At 39.6% G+C, this 10785-nt stretch overlaps 1 protein-coding gene across 1 annotated transcript; it reads left to right on the top strand.

Moving 5' to 3' along the window:
- The first annotated feature begins 2590 nt into the window (after positions 1 to 2590).
- LOC140953259 (uncharacterized) lies at positions 2591 to 10155 on the top strand. Its single transcript, XM_073402758.1, has 14 exons — positions 2591 to 2710; positions 2921 to 3070; positions 3741 to 3872; positions 4073 to 4368; positions 4855 to 4920; positions 5292 to 5492; positions 6443 to 6503; positions 7283 to 7414; positions 7548 to 7573; positions 7931 to 7972; positions 8694 to 8769; positions 9462 to 9513; positions 9636 to 9693; positions 10057 to 10155. Exons 1-14 carry the CDS (start codon positions 2626 to 2628, stop codon positions 10153 to 10155), a joined length of 1476 nt encoding a protein of 491 aa, XP_073258859.1. The 5' UTR covers positions 2591 to 2625.
- The last annotated feature ends 630 nt before the right edge of the window (positions 10156 to 10785 follow it).

Here is a 10785-nt window from a genome sequence, read left to right as displayed (position 1 = left end):
CTTATATATTATATTACATTACATTATATTATATTACATTATAAACTATGCTCCTAAAATTTTCAGCTGTGCGCCTAAAATTTCGGCAGTGCGCCTAAAAACTTACATCTGGTAGCCGAGTGCTCCCAAACTCAAATTTAAACTTTGAGCCCTGAGTTGTTAAAGAATCTTTAACCTTATACATTTATATCAAAATGTCTTGAAGGTACCTATTTACTAGACTAGGTAGACTCCCCTTCTTCAAGAATTCTCCATATTCAGCTTTTCTGTTGTTTAAAACTGCGCGTAACACCCTCTCTTGAACTTTTTCTAGTTTTCTCATGTCCGATGCTTTATAAAAATGCCGTATGGTAAGGAGCTTACCTTCTGTGGGAATAATGCGCTTAAGACGAACTATAACGCTTACTTTTCTGCTGGTCGTCTTACAGTTAGAACTGATTACATTACATTCCTGCTTTTTTTTTTGTTCAACGATAACTTTAGACAGTAAAACAAACGTTAATCTTTACTGGTTAGCACAAATTAAAATTTTATCGTGCCTGCTATCAATTGTAAGTTCTGCCAGTCCCCAGGCGTTGAAATCCAGAGGACTTTGGTTGTGTGAAACTCGGACGGAAAATACTCTGCATGTGCAAAAATAGTTTCTATCAATTCTTTCAGAAGGTAATGGAAGTCAAGTATGGTAACAGTAAGTTACACATGATGAGCCCGGCAAGACTACGCGACCCTAGATCTGGTAAGAGAAGAAAACGTACACTCAAAGCTTTACCGATTAAAGGTTATAAACAGAGGAAGGTGCAAAAGTCCTTCAGCTCTGATGTTTCTTCTTGTAATCAAGGTGATGCCTCAGATAAAGATAATGAAGACATAAGAGAGAAATGTGCTGATGTAATTCAGGACTCTTTACCGATTGCTGACAGTACGGAGGTAAGTAGATTTGAGCTAGATAATATCTCAAAAACGGCACTAATCGTCACATATCCATTGGAGGATCAAAAGGAGGGGCCAGGGGGCACCGTACTTTAATATGGCGAAAATGCGACAGGCCGCAGGGCCTAAGCGAGAGGACGCTGGAGACGAGGTTGCGCAGGGCCAACAAAAAATATTTCGATGTCGGGCCCCTCTGTTATCCAAGGGACTAAATCACGGGTCTCTAACTTACGTAAAGATCTGAATCCACCACCACCACTGATATCAAACACTGAAAAGAAAGTTGGAAATACAACGTGTTGTGGAGTATTTTTGACGAATTACGAGGTGTAATGAAACTCAAACACTGTGTCGAGTGATATAAATTATTTAACAAATTTTTATGATGGATGCAAGTTGAAAATGAGCGGTATTTTTATCCAAACACGTCACAATGTACGATTCTCTTTTTGCGCTAGAATTTTTAATGGCGTATTGCTTTGTGTTAAGAGGAAAAGTTGCATATCAAGTGATTTTTTTCTACAGCGGATAGGAGAGCTGAATAAGGCAATGAGAATCTCTCTCTCTCTCTCTCTCCTTTTTTTTGGCTTTCAGGATGAGAGTGGGCCAAAACACCAAGATATGACTGGTGGTAATAAAGGATCCCTAGTTAAGGAGGACAAATCGAGAGCAACAAGACAAAGGATAAACGTTGATATCGCAGTATCTTCAAAAAACAGCAAAGCGGCGAACCCTCCAACTGGAAAGTTACCTGAAGGACGAAACGCAGGTGAAAACATTTGCACCACGAACTTTACAAGCTGCTCTTTGGGCCTTGCTAGATTTGTTGCAATGAACCCTCGCTAAGCGACCAGTCATTTTAAGAATTTACCTCAAAATAGTTCTAACCAGTGACTATCAGACCGGTGGAAAAATAATTCTGTCGTCTGAGTATTTAATTTGAAAAGTCATCTTCTGGTCGTCATCTAGTCAAATTTTATACCCACCACCTTCACATCCATTCTTTTCTTAGCAGCCAGCACTGAAGGCTACATCGCTCTCTGCTCCATTGATAATCCGAAGTTGTTTATGCAAGTCCTAAGCAAAATCACAACTACAGGAAAAATGGCTTAACTTGTCAGCAGAGTAAATGGGAATAAATTTTGGATTATTCCGGAATTTTCTTTGTTAATAGAACGGAAATAATGACCCGCAAGTTTATTTATTGAGTTTCAACGATGTCTCAGGATTTATGTAACAAATACAGCAAAGTATTTTCCCTGGATTTATGCTGGGGCAACCCCAACGAGCACGGCAACAAAAACGTCAGAAACAACTAGTTTTGTAAGCAAGACATCAGCTTTGCAAGTGCATCACAATTTTCTGTGACGTCAATGCGACCTTTTATGGAGGATGTCAACACATTTGGACGATTGATGCTTTCTCTTTTTCTACCTGGATAAAGTCATTAAGAGTTTAACTCCAGGCAAATACGTCAGCATTTGACTATTTAAACGAGGTATAGTAAGCGCAATAGAGTTTTAAAGAGTGCGAATTTATTTTTTGTGACGTTTTTACTTACTTCTTCCTCCTGCTTGCTCAAGCGCTCTACCGTCTGCTTGTTTTCCTTTCTAGAATTAAAAGCAAGACATCAGATAGAGCTTGTTTTTCTTTACAGAGTCTAAACGGATACCCACCAAGAGGAGGCCTACAAGAATGGGAAGGAAACAAAACGACACTCTACCCATGGCGCAGGCTCAAGACACAGAGTCTGGTGATCAAAATGAGCCAGCATTGACTGGTAAATTTACCCATTTTTAAAAGCAGATCGTAATTTGTTGTTTCCCTGGTTCCTTGTGTGGTTTCCGTCTCGAATGATACAAAAGTAGACACATGAAAAACATTTTATTCATCAAATGTTATTTTTGAAGAAATGACCTTTTGTGCTCGTTATTCTGTCTTGGTGGCCATAGAGGATGAATGGTAGAACTGTGGGGTCTTGTATTTTTAGATGTCAAGAGGAGGACCATAGACCAGAGACGTTCACAAGGAGTGAAAAGAAAATACCAGAAGCAAAAAGAGACTCGTCACTTGGTTGTAGTAGATAGTGACTCAAATTCTGAAGATAATCCTAAAATCCGAAATGAGAAAGTGTCAAGAGGTAAGACTCAATTTGAAAAAAATTGAAACCAAACTTCATGGCTTGGTCCCACTGTTGTGTTTTATGTACGGAGGCAGCGTGGCCTGCAGGTTATCGCGTCGCATTCGTATTCCAGTGGTCGCAGCTTTGAGTCCCGATCAGACCACTGGTTCATGGTCGTTCCGAAGTAGTGTGGTAGGGATGTTTTACTCATATAGCACATGACCTTATAATAAGATAACGATAAATGGCTATAAAGTCATCGCGTTAATGTTTTCCCCCGCAAGTTAATGAGATTCCCCCGCAAAAAAAGGGGCAGAACGTCCCTACCATACTACTTCCCAAGTTCAAATCTTCGGTTTTGAAAGCTGGCTGCCTCCTAACAGCTTAGGTCTTTAATCCTGTTTTGTTACATCAATTGTATTTATTGTCCAAAATAATTTGAATGGAGTGCCAGTCCACCAGCTAGAGCAGGTAAGCTTTTGCCCACAATATATACAAAGCATTTACCATTTTCCCCCATTTACCTTCGGTAGTATTCTGTGTAAGCGTCAGCTCGACTTGTAAGTGAATTCCTCCAGGAAAGGCACACACATTTCTGACACATCGTGTATCGAAAGGTTATCGGACGGGTAGAAGCATGACAGATAGAATGACGGGCCTCGCTTTAACTTGATACCCTTCTTTCCAGAAGTTAACAAAAATTCTACAAACAAGACGTCTTCACAACGGAAACGAAAAGATCTGCCCAAGGATGCGGCTGAAGCCAATATTTCGGAGATCGATGACAAGAATGAAGATCACAATGAGCTTGTTTGGAGAGGTAACTATACAGGTTTTTCTCTTAACAAGTCTATCTTCATTTTCTCAAGATGAAGCTTAAAGATCCAAGCCTTAAGTTAAAAGCTGGGTTTTTGTGAAATGCAAGATATGGTTCAGTAGTTTACAGTCGGGAAAACTGGAAAATTGCTCCTGAGAAGCTGAAAAAGACGCAAGGGTTTATGTTTAAGTCTGATTTTCTAGGTGACAGCGGCAGCGATGAAGTTACAGAGTGCTATGGCGAAACAGAATGTTACGTTGAAGACGCCAGTCCCCTTATAAATTCATCACCAGTTGCTCAAACTGTTAGCAGACGAAGAAGACAAAGTCTGTTGAGTGGAGACAGCCCTACGGGAGATGTTGGCCTCTGTATTTCAGCGAAAAAACCAGTACCCAAGAAAAAAAGGCCATTAACAAAAGCTGATATCGTTATGATGAGAAGTTTCACAACGCCGCTAAGCACACGAGAAATTGAACTGCAAATGGAAGGATCGCCCCAGGTGAATTATGTGTAGATGTTTTGAGAACTTTGTCCCGCGATTTCTCCTTCATCTTCGTAGCCCTGCTGCTGTCTTTCCTTTTTCTGATGAGTTGATGTACCTATGTACAGAACTGGAATGGTTCTGTTTATATGATATGAGAAATTGTAAATTAGATTTCTCAGACTGTGGTATCTGTTAGTAACTGGGCCCGAGGTGGTTGGAAAGAGATAACATTTCGCTCGGATTTAAGCAAAAAAACGATTTCTAGTCTAAACACTCGTAACTGAAGCTTAAAAAATAATTGACGCTCTACTAAGAGACCCTGTTATATTAATTTAATAATGTCTACGTGGAAACAATGACTCTTTATCATTGAAGGCCTTGCCTATCCTTGTATGCTTTAATGTTTGTCTTAATTTGTCAGCAGTCCACTCCAGTGAATTCATTCAGAGATGTGTTTGAGGCATTTGCAACCCCAGGTGTTAACGTGCTTGTTTTTTGCAGGCCCAACCGTCAGATGTAGAATCTGTTAGCTCTGAGGAAGAGGATATTCCTTTAAAACGTGCCAAGGTATTAGGCCATTTCCTAGTTCCCCGGGGCCTCTGTATCAAAACGAAGTTAAGTGTTCAGCCTTTGATATAGGAACGATTTTTCGTTCTCATGCTAATAAAACTCATTTTCACAAGAAAGGTTGTGCACTCGGCCTCATTCTGTCTTTTCCTTTCTTTGTACTAACTGAGGCATAACCACACAGACACGTAATTCGTCTCTTACCCATCTTTATAGAAAGAAAACGTGCACGAACACACTCGTATCTCTGAGTTCTATTTACTTTTGTCATGTGTGCAAGAGATGTCTCCATCAAGCTTTATTTTGTAAAGAATATGTTACAAGCACGATTGTTCTTGATGTAGTTCTAAGGGCTTTGTCATCACTTTCAGATTGCTCCAAATCTTAAAACACCAACGGAGTTATCTCAGCAAACAGACTTTAGTTACACCGCTCAACAAAGATATGATAAAGAGGACGATACTGGAGAAGAATCGGACTCTGTTCATAGTGATCCTGAACTGGAGTATGACTTTAATCTTGATAGCAAACCTTATGGTAAAACAAGTCATAAGAAACAAGGCAAAAGTCTGGTAAGCTACTTTTTTGCTAACTTTACTTTTTAAGCTGTTTCTTTTATGTTCGTTTGCGGTATTGCTGGGCTCTTTTCCGCTAGATTCAATCTATCACCACGGGGAAAATTGCACTGAAAATTAGAAAGATCTTTTTCAGCCCCAAAGTGTCAATTCAGCCCTGCAGGACAAAGTCTGATTCAGCCCTTCCTGGAGCCATTTGAGCACAGTTTAGGCCAAAAAAGCTCAATCAAAAGGCTATTCCAGCCCACGGTAGGGCCCATATTAGCCTTGGGACCAAATCAGTCCTAGCTATTTGGACTGTATTGGCCCTGATTTTAAGGGAGCCAAATTAGACCCAAAATTTACTCACCGAAATGGCCCTGTTTTTAGGGCTAAAACAGATCTTTCTGATTTAGAGTGTGAACAGCATATATGACCGCTTCTTTGCTGTTACGTTAGGTTAGGAAATTTGACGCGTAAAAGACACCCTACACGGCTTATAATTCACCCGGTGTAAAACACTACAGTGTGTGTAAACCGTTAACCTGGTGTATGGCTAGTCACAACTAACAGTAGTTGCCTTTATAGAGACCACCGTTTGCGTCCAGAAATAACTTAATCTTCATAGACCACATCCCTCATCCGGGGGTTTGGGAGGGAGAAGACTGGAATCTTCTCACAATCAAAGATTTTTTGTATTATTTCCCCGAATTATCCGCACACGCGCGTTGCTTCCAGTTCATCACAAAGAGAATACGAAAATTTACCAAAAAAGTGAAGGCCATTAGTACAGAGTGCCTTTTTCATAGTGGTTCTTCATGTTTTCCGTGTTTGCTAAATCTGTTAAACGTAATGACACCTGTTAAACATAACAACAAAATGCTTTTGCTACACATTCCAAAGAAATGTTCAGGGAAAACCATTCAACAATTGTTGTTGCTGTTCTTTCTCTTACTGTCTTTCTATAGACTGGCCCAGGCTCTGGAGGATCAAATGCTGCAAAGCGTTCCATGATTTTACATGACTCAGGTAGTGTTGATTATGGATCACTGACCGTTTTTATACCTATAGTATGCGTGAAATGCTTCTTCGACACAAATTATTGGAATTGTTTCGCCTCTTTTTTGCTTTGCTGTTACACAAGATATGTTACAAAACAAGTGAACCGATTGTTTCTTTTAGCTATCATTGTTTAAAACCGATTTGAATTAATTCTTCAAAAAATTTAATACAAGAGAGCAGCTGTAACATCTTAGGTGTTGCTTGGAAGGCTCGTCTTTTAGAAACGCATGTAGAAAGTATCTGTTAGTTTTTGTCTTTCACTCGCTTCACGGTCGATTTACACTACAGAAAAGTTGAAGAATACTGTTGTTGTCAACTAAGTGCAAAAGATAAGTTTATGGACACATTTTTTATTTAAAATATCTGGTCGCTTAGCTTTAAATTTCCTGTTGTCTCGTGAAAACTTGAAATCTGTTCATGTATGACGCGTATTTTAAGCAGTTTTCTGTATGTTATTGCGGAAGACATAACGTGCAACGTGGCGTTTTCTTATTTAGTTCTGACTAAATATTGCCAAGCCTTGATTGGATGGGAATATTCTTCTCGTCCTGCACGTTTAGGACCAGGCCTGGTCTAGGACAATCGGTGACGTGAGACTTGCGCAAACGGAGTGCAAGAGAACTCTAGAAAGAGTTACTGTAGACGGTAACATAAGCAAGCGAAGTTGAAGAGAGGAAGATTGCATACACGTAACATGAAACTACGTCTGGTATTTGTTTGATCCTTTGTGTGTCTTTCTTGTTTAGGTATTGGTGAAACACCGTTCGGAGAAGAACGGCATAAACGGTCAAAACAACCGAGGAAAAGGACTCGGAAACCACTCCAAGTGTCTATTGCAAAAACACCAATTACACCAAAATCAGATCAAGAAGAGCCAGGTAAGATCAAAGATATCGTGTTTTTTTTTTGCTTGCTGGTTGCTTTCTTTTTTTCCATTTACTTCATTATCTAATCTCTTGATACCTTTAGTTATTCTTTGTTTCTTTAACTATCCTCCTCACTTGTTTTCAGCTGAAGACGATTCCGCAAATGCTGAGGTACGCAGCCTGTTTTCTGGGAAAATGAATCTACTCTTGGGAGGGCTTTGTCACATTACTTACATATTAACTGTAAATTGATCCAAGAAGTCATACCATAAGTACATGTAGGTGCGATATGATCTCTCGAGTGAGTGTAGTCCTGCAGAGGACTGTTGTTGTCAGTGTTCTATCGTTACTAATAAACTTAGTTGATGGTACTATACTCTAGTTTTTTTGCATTGGCTTTTCAATCAGCTCCCTGTGTAAAAATGTTTGATGATCACTTGTGCATCGAGCTTTTAAAACGTCACCAGCAGTCCCATTCAGGATATTCATGACTAGGCTCAATAATTATGTGGTGTAATTTGTTTGTAGACTGATGAAGAGTCTGTCTCACCTGACTTAAAGCCAGCCATGGTTAGTGACAAGTACTTTGCCTTCAACTAACCCTTCGAATGCAGCCACCTATCGTCGTTCCTTATCCTGCGTATCAGGCTCTTGAAAAAAAAACAGTAATCTGAAGAAATATGGGCAAGAAAGGACAGGGCGCGCAATCTTTCTTGCTCCCTTTCAAGCGTCTGCGTAGTCACTCCTCTTCGCTGATGAGGACGTTTCGCGACGGGGAATGATGAGAGGTGGCTGTATTCGCGGGCTATCTTTAACTAGTGCATGACAACTTTGTGCCGTTTTTGTTTTTTGTTTTTTTGTTACGAGAAAATACATTAAAGTAGGTTTCATTTAAATATATTTTATAAAAAAGTTGAATTAATTATAAAGCTTGAGTCAGCTCGGTTTCGGCGAAACGTGTGAACTAATCATCAGTTTTGACTTCTTCACCTTTCGTTTTCCCAATGCATAAAGTCATGTGATAATACTCTTGAGAACAGGCCCTTTAAAGCGAAATCGTTCTATTTCGAATGAACTAGTGTTGCATTCTTGTCCACAGACCAATGGTTTTCAGCGTGCAAGACTTTTTGAAGTTACTATGAAAAAATCGCATGGCAATATGTAATTTACGTGTGCTAATTGATAGTAATGTTCACCAACGCTAGAGAGATATTATTGTCAGTCAATCTTCTTGACAGTGAAATTTTTGATACCTTATCCAGTTTGTGATCGGTATTTATCTCACTTTCAGACTGAAATGCTCAGAGGAAAAAGAAAATTTGTTGACTGGTCAACTTCAGGCCCTTCCACCTCCCGTGCCCCAACAGGTACAGCATAGTAGTAAATACATTGAAATTCCCTGTTTCAAACTAAGGCCCTCATGAATCCGTTAACCCCAGACAACCTTTTCTTTTTCTTCACGCCACTGATCTATATCGGTAACCTCTGTACAGTCACAACGAACATAAATGTCAATACCAAAAGAAAACTATTCTTTTCATATTGCACATATTATACCTATACTTTCTCAACGTCCAAAATCCCCCGACTGGTTAACTCGATTGCTCGGATATCAGACCATTTACACAAACCACCCGGGTGGAAATTCTGTGCACACCGTAATTTTTAGGGAGTTATTTTAGCCCTTTTTGGGGGTTACTTTAACTCCTAATTTAAAAATTTTAAAAATATGCGGTTTCAAATATATCAGTCCGAATTCGTGTGGACATGGCCTTAGTATTGAAGTGTCTTAGTGAGCGATGTTTTGCTATTGCTGAACGTGTTACCAGTGTGCAATAATAACGATCATGAGAAAACCAGTCTTTAATCTCATTCTCAAGGTACAAGAACGTCCCGTACTGAAGGCTGGTATGCAGAGACAGTACACGTAAGAAGTCAACATTTCGGCAAGCCCAGAAAGCTTTCATATAACGATGAACCCTGTGAGTTCTATTGAGTCAATTGTTTTCTGTTTTACTCTTAAGTTCTTTGTAAACGACTGCAGTTGAATTGTTTATAGATGATGTTGACGAGACGGATGAGGTAGTAAATGAAAGAAGTGCAGATTTCAGGTTGGTACTATCTGCTCGTTTGAATCAAAAAATGTCCGTATACAAGTCAGTTTTAGCCTCCCGAGATTGTGGAAGTGCTACACGACTTGTCTACCGTATGTGTTTTCTATACTTTTCTGTAGGAGAGATATTCAGAGTCTGATAAACTTAGCTGGCGGCAAGGTTACCCAGGCAAATCGGGTAAGTAGCAAAGTAGGTAGGTTATGTCGACTCCAACTGTACTTTATTAGCGGGCAGGGAAGGAATCTTTTTACTCTGTTAACCCGGTGTGAGCTAAAACGAGAAAATTCCGTGACACAATGGCGTATGCAGTACTTCTTTTTCGAGGGTAGATTTGAAAGAACCAAATGCCCAAAGTCGTGAACTCTTTGAATAGTCGGCAACTAATAGATTGTTTATGGTGTGGCTTGTTTTAAACTACATTCACATGTCGTGCTTTTCTTAACTAGGATCGTCCAAATAGTAGAAGTACTAATATTGGGTGTTTGAATATTCTGTATTTCACTAACCATTATCCGATCAAATTACCATGACTTTTTACAGAAAGCTGGTCAGGTCATCAAGTCGTATGCGCAAAGAGTCAACGAACTGATGTCGTCTACCATTGATACCTTCTGGAACGAACAGCAGGTAGCCAGGTAAAAAAAACACAAAACAAAGAGCTTATCTATAATCTGGTAATTTGCAAAAATATATGTACATGTTGCTACTTTTACTTGTAGCAAGTGATGTAATTAACTCCCGTGTACGGATCCCGCTTAATTTTATCCAGTGAGTCAGTATTCACGCAACTTGCAACAAGCTGATTTGTTGCAAGACAGGTTTGAACGTGGTTGGTAAAACTCGCAACCCTGCTATTCAACATAGTTTTGCAGAAATAATGTAAAATAAGTTGCGCGTTTAGGTTGCCCGTGTTATACTAGCTTTAGACGAGTGTCGTTTCAGAAATAAATGAAATTTATACCCAAAATTGCAGAGTAGCCTTTTAACTGGGTAACGCTACTGTTTTATACGTGGGTTTCATTCATACATTTGGTATACTAGTTGTCAAAGTGTTAAATATTACATTATTAAAAACTGAATCATTGGATAATGCAATTCTAGAGCTCTGAACGGCTTAGCCATCATGGTGTATGAGCCATTATACCCTGCTCTCCAAATATGGTAACTGTCAGACTTGCTACAAGTCGATCTCTTGGCGAGCGGAGCGAGCCTTGTTTGGCCGCGATCGGCAGATCGCGAGCGACGAAGTCGCGAGAGGTCCTCGTCCCG

The sequence above is a fragment of the Porites lutea genome, chromosome 11 (assembly GCF_958299795.1).
Source record: "Porites lutea chromosome 11, jaPorLute2.1, whole genome shotgun sequence".
Classification (NCBI taxonomy): domain Eukaryota; kingdom Metazoa; phylum Cnidaria; class Anthozoa; order Scleractinia; family Poritidae; genus Porites; species Porites lutea.
Note: the sequence above shows the minus strand (reverse complement) of the source record. Positions and strands in the feature narration are given on the sequence as shown.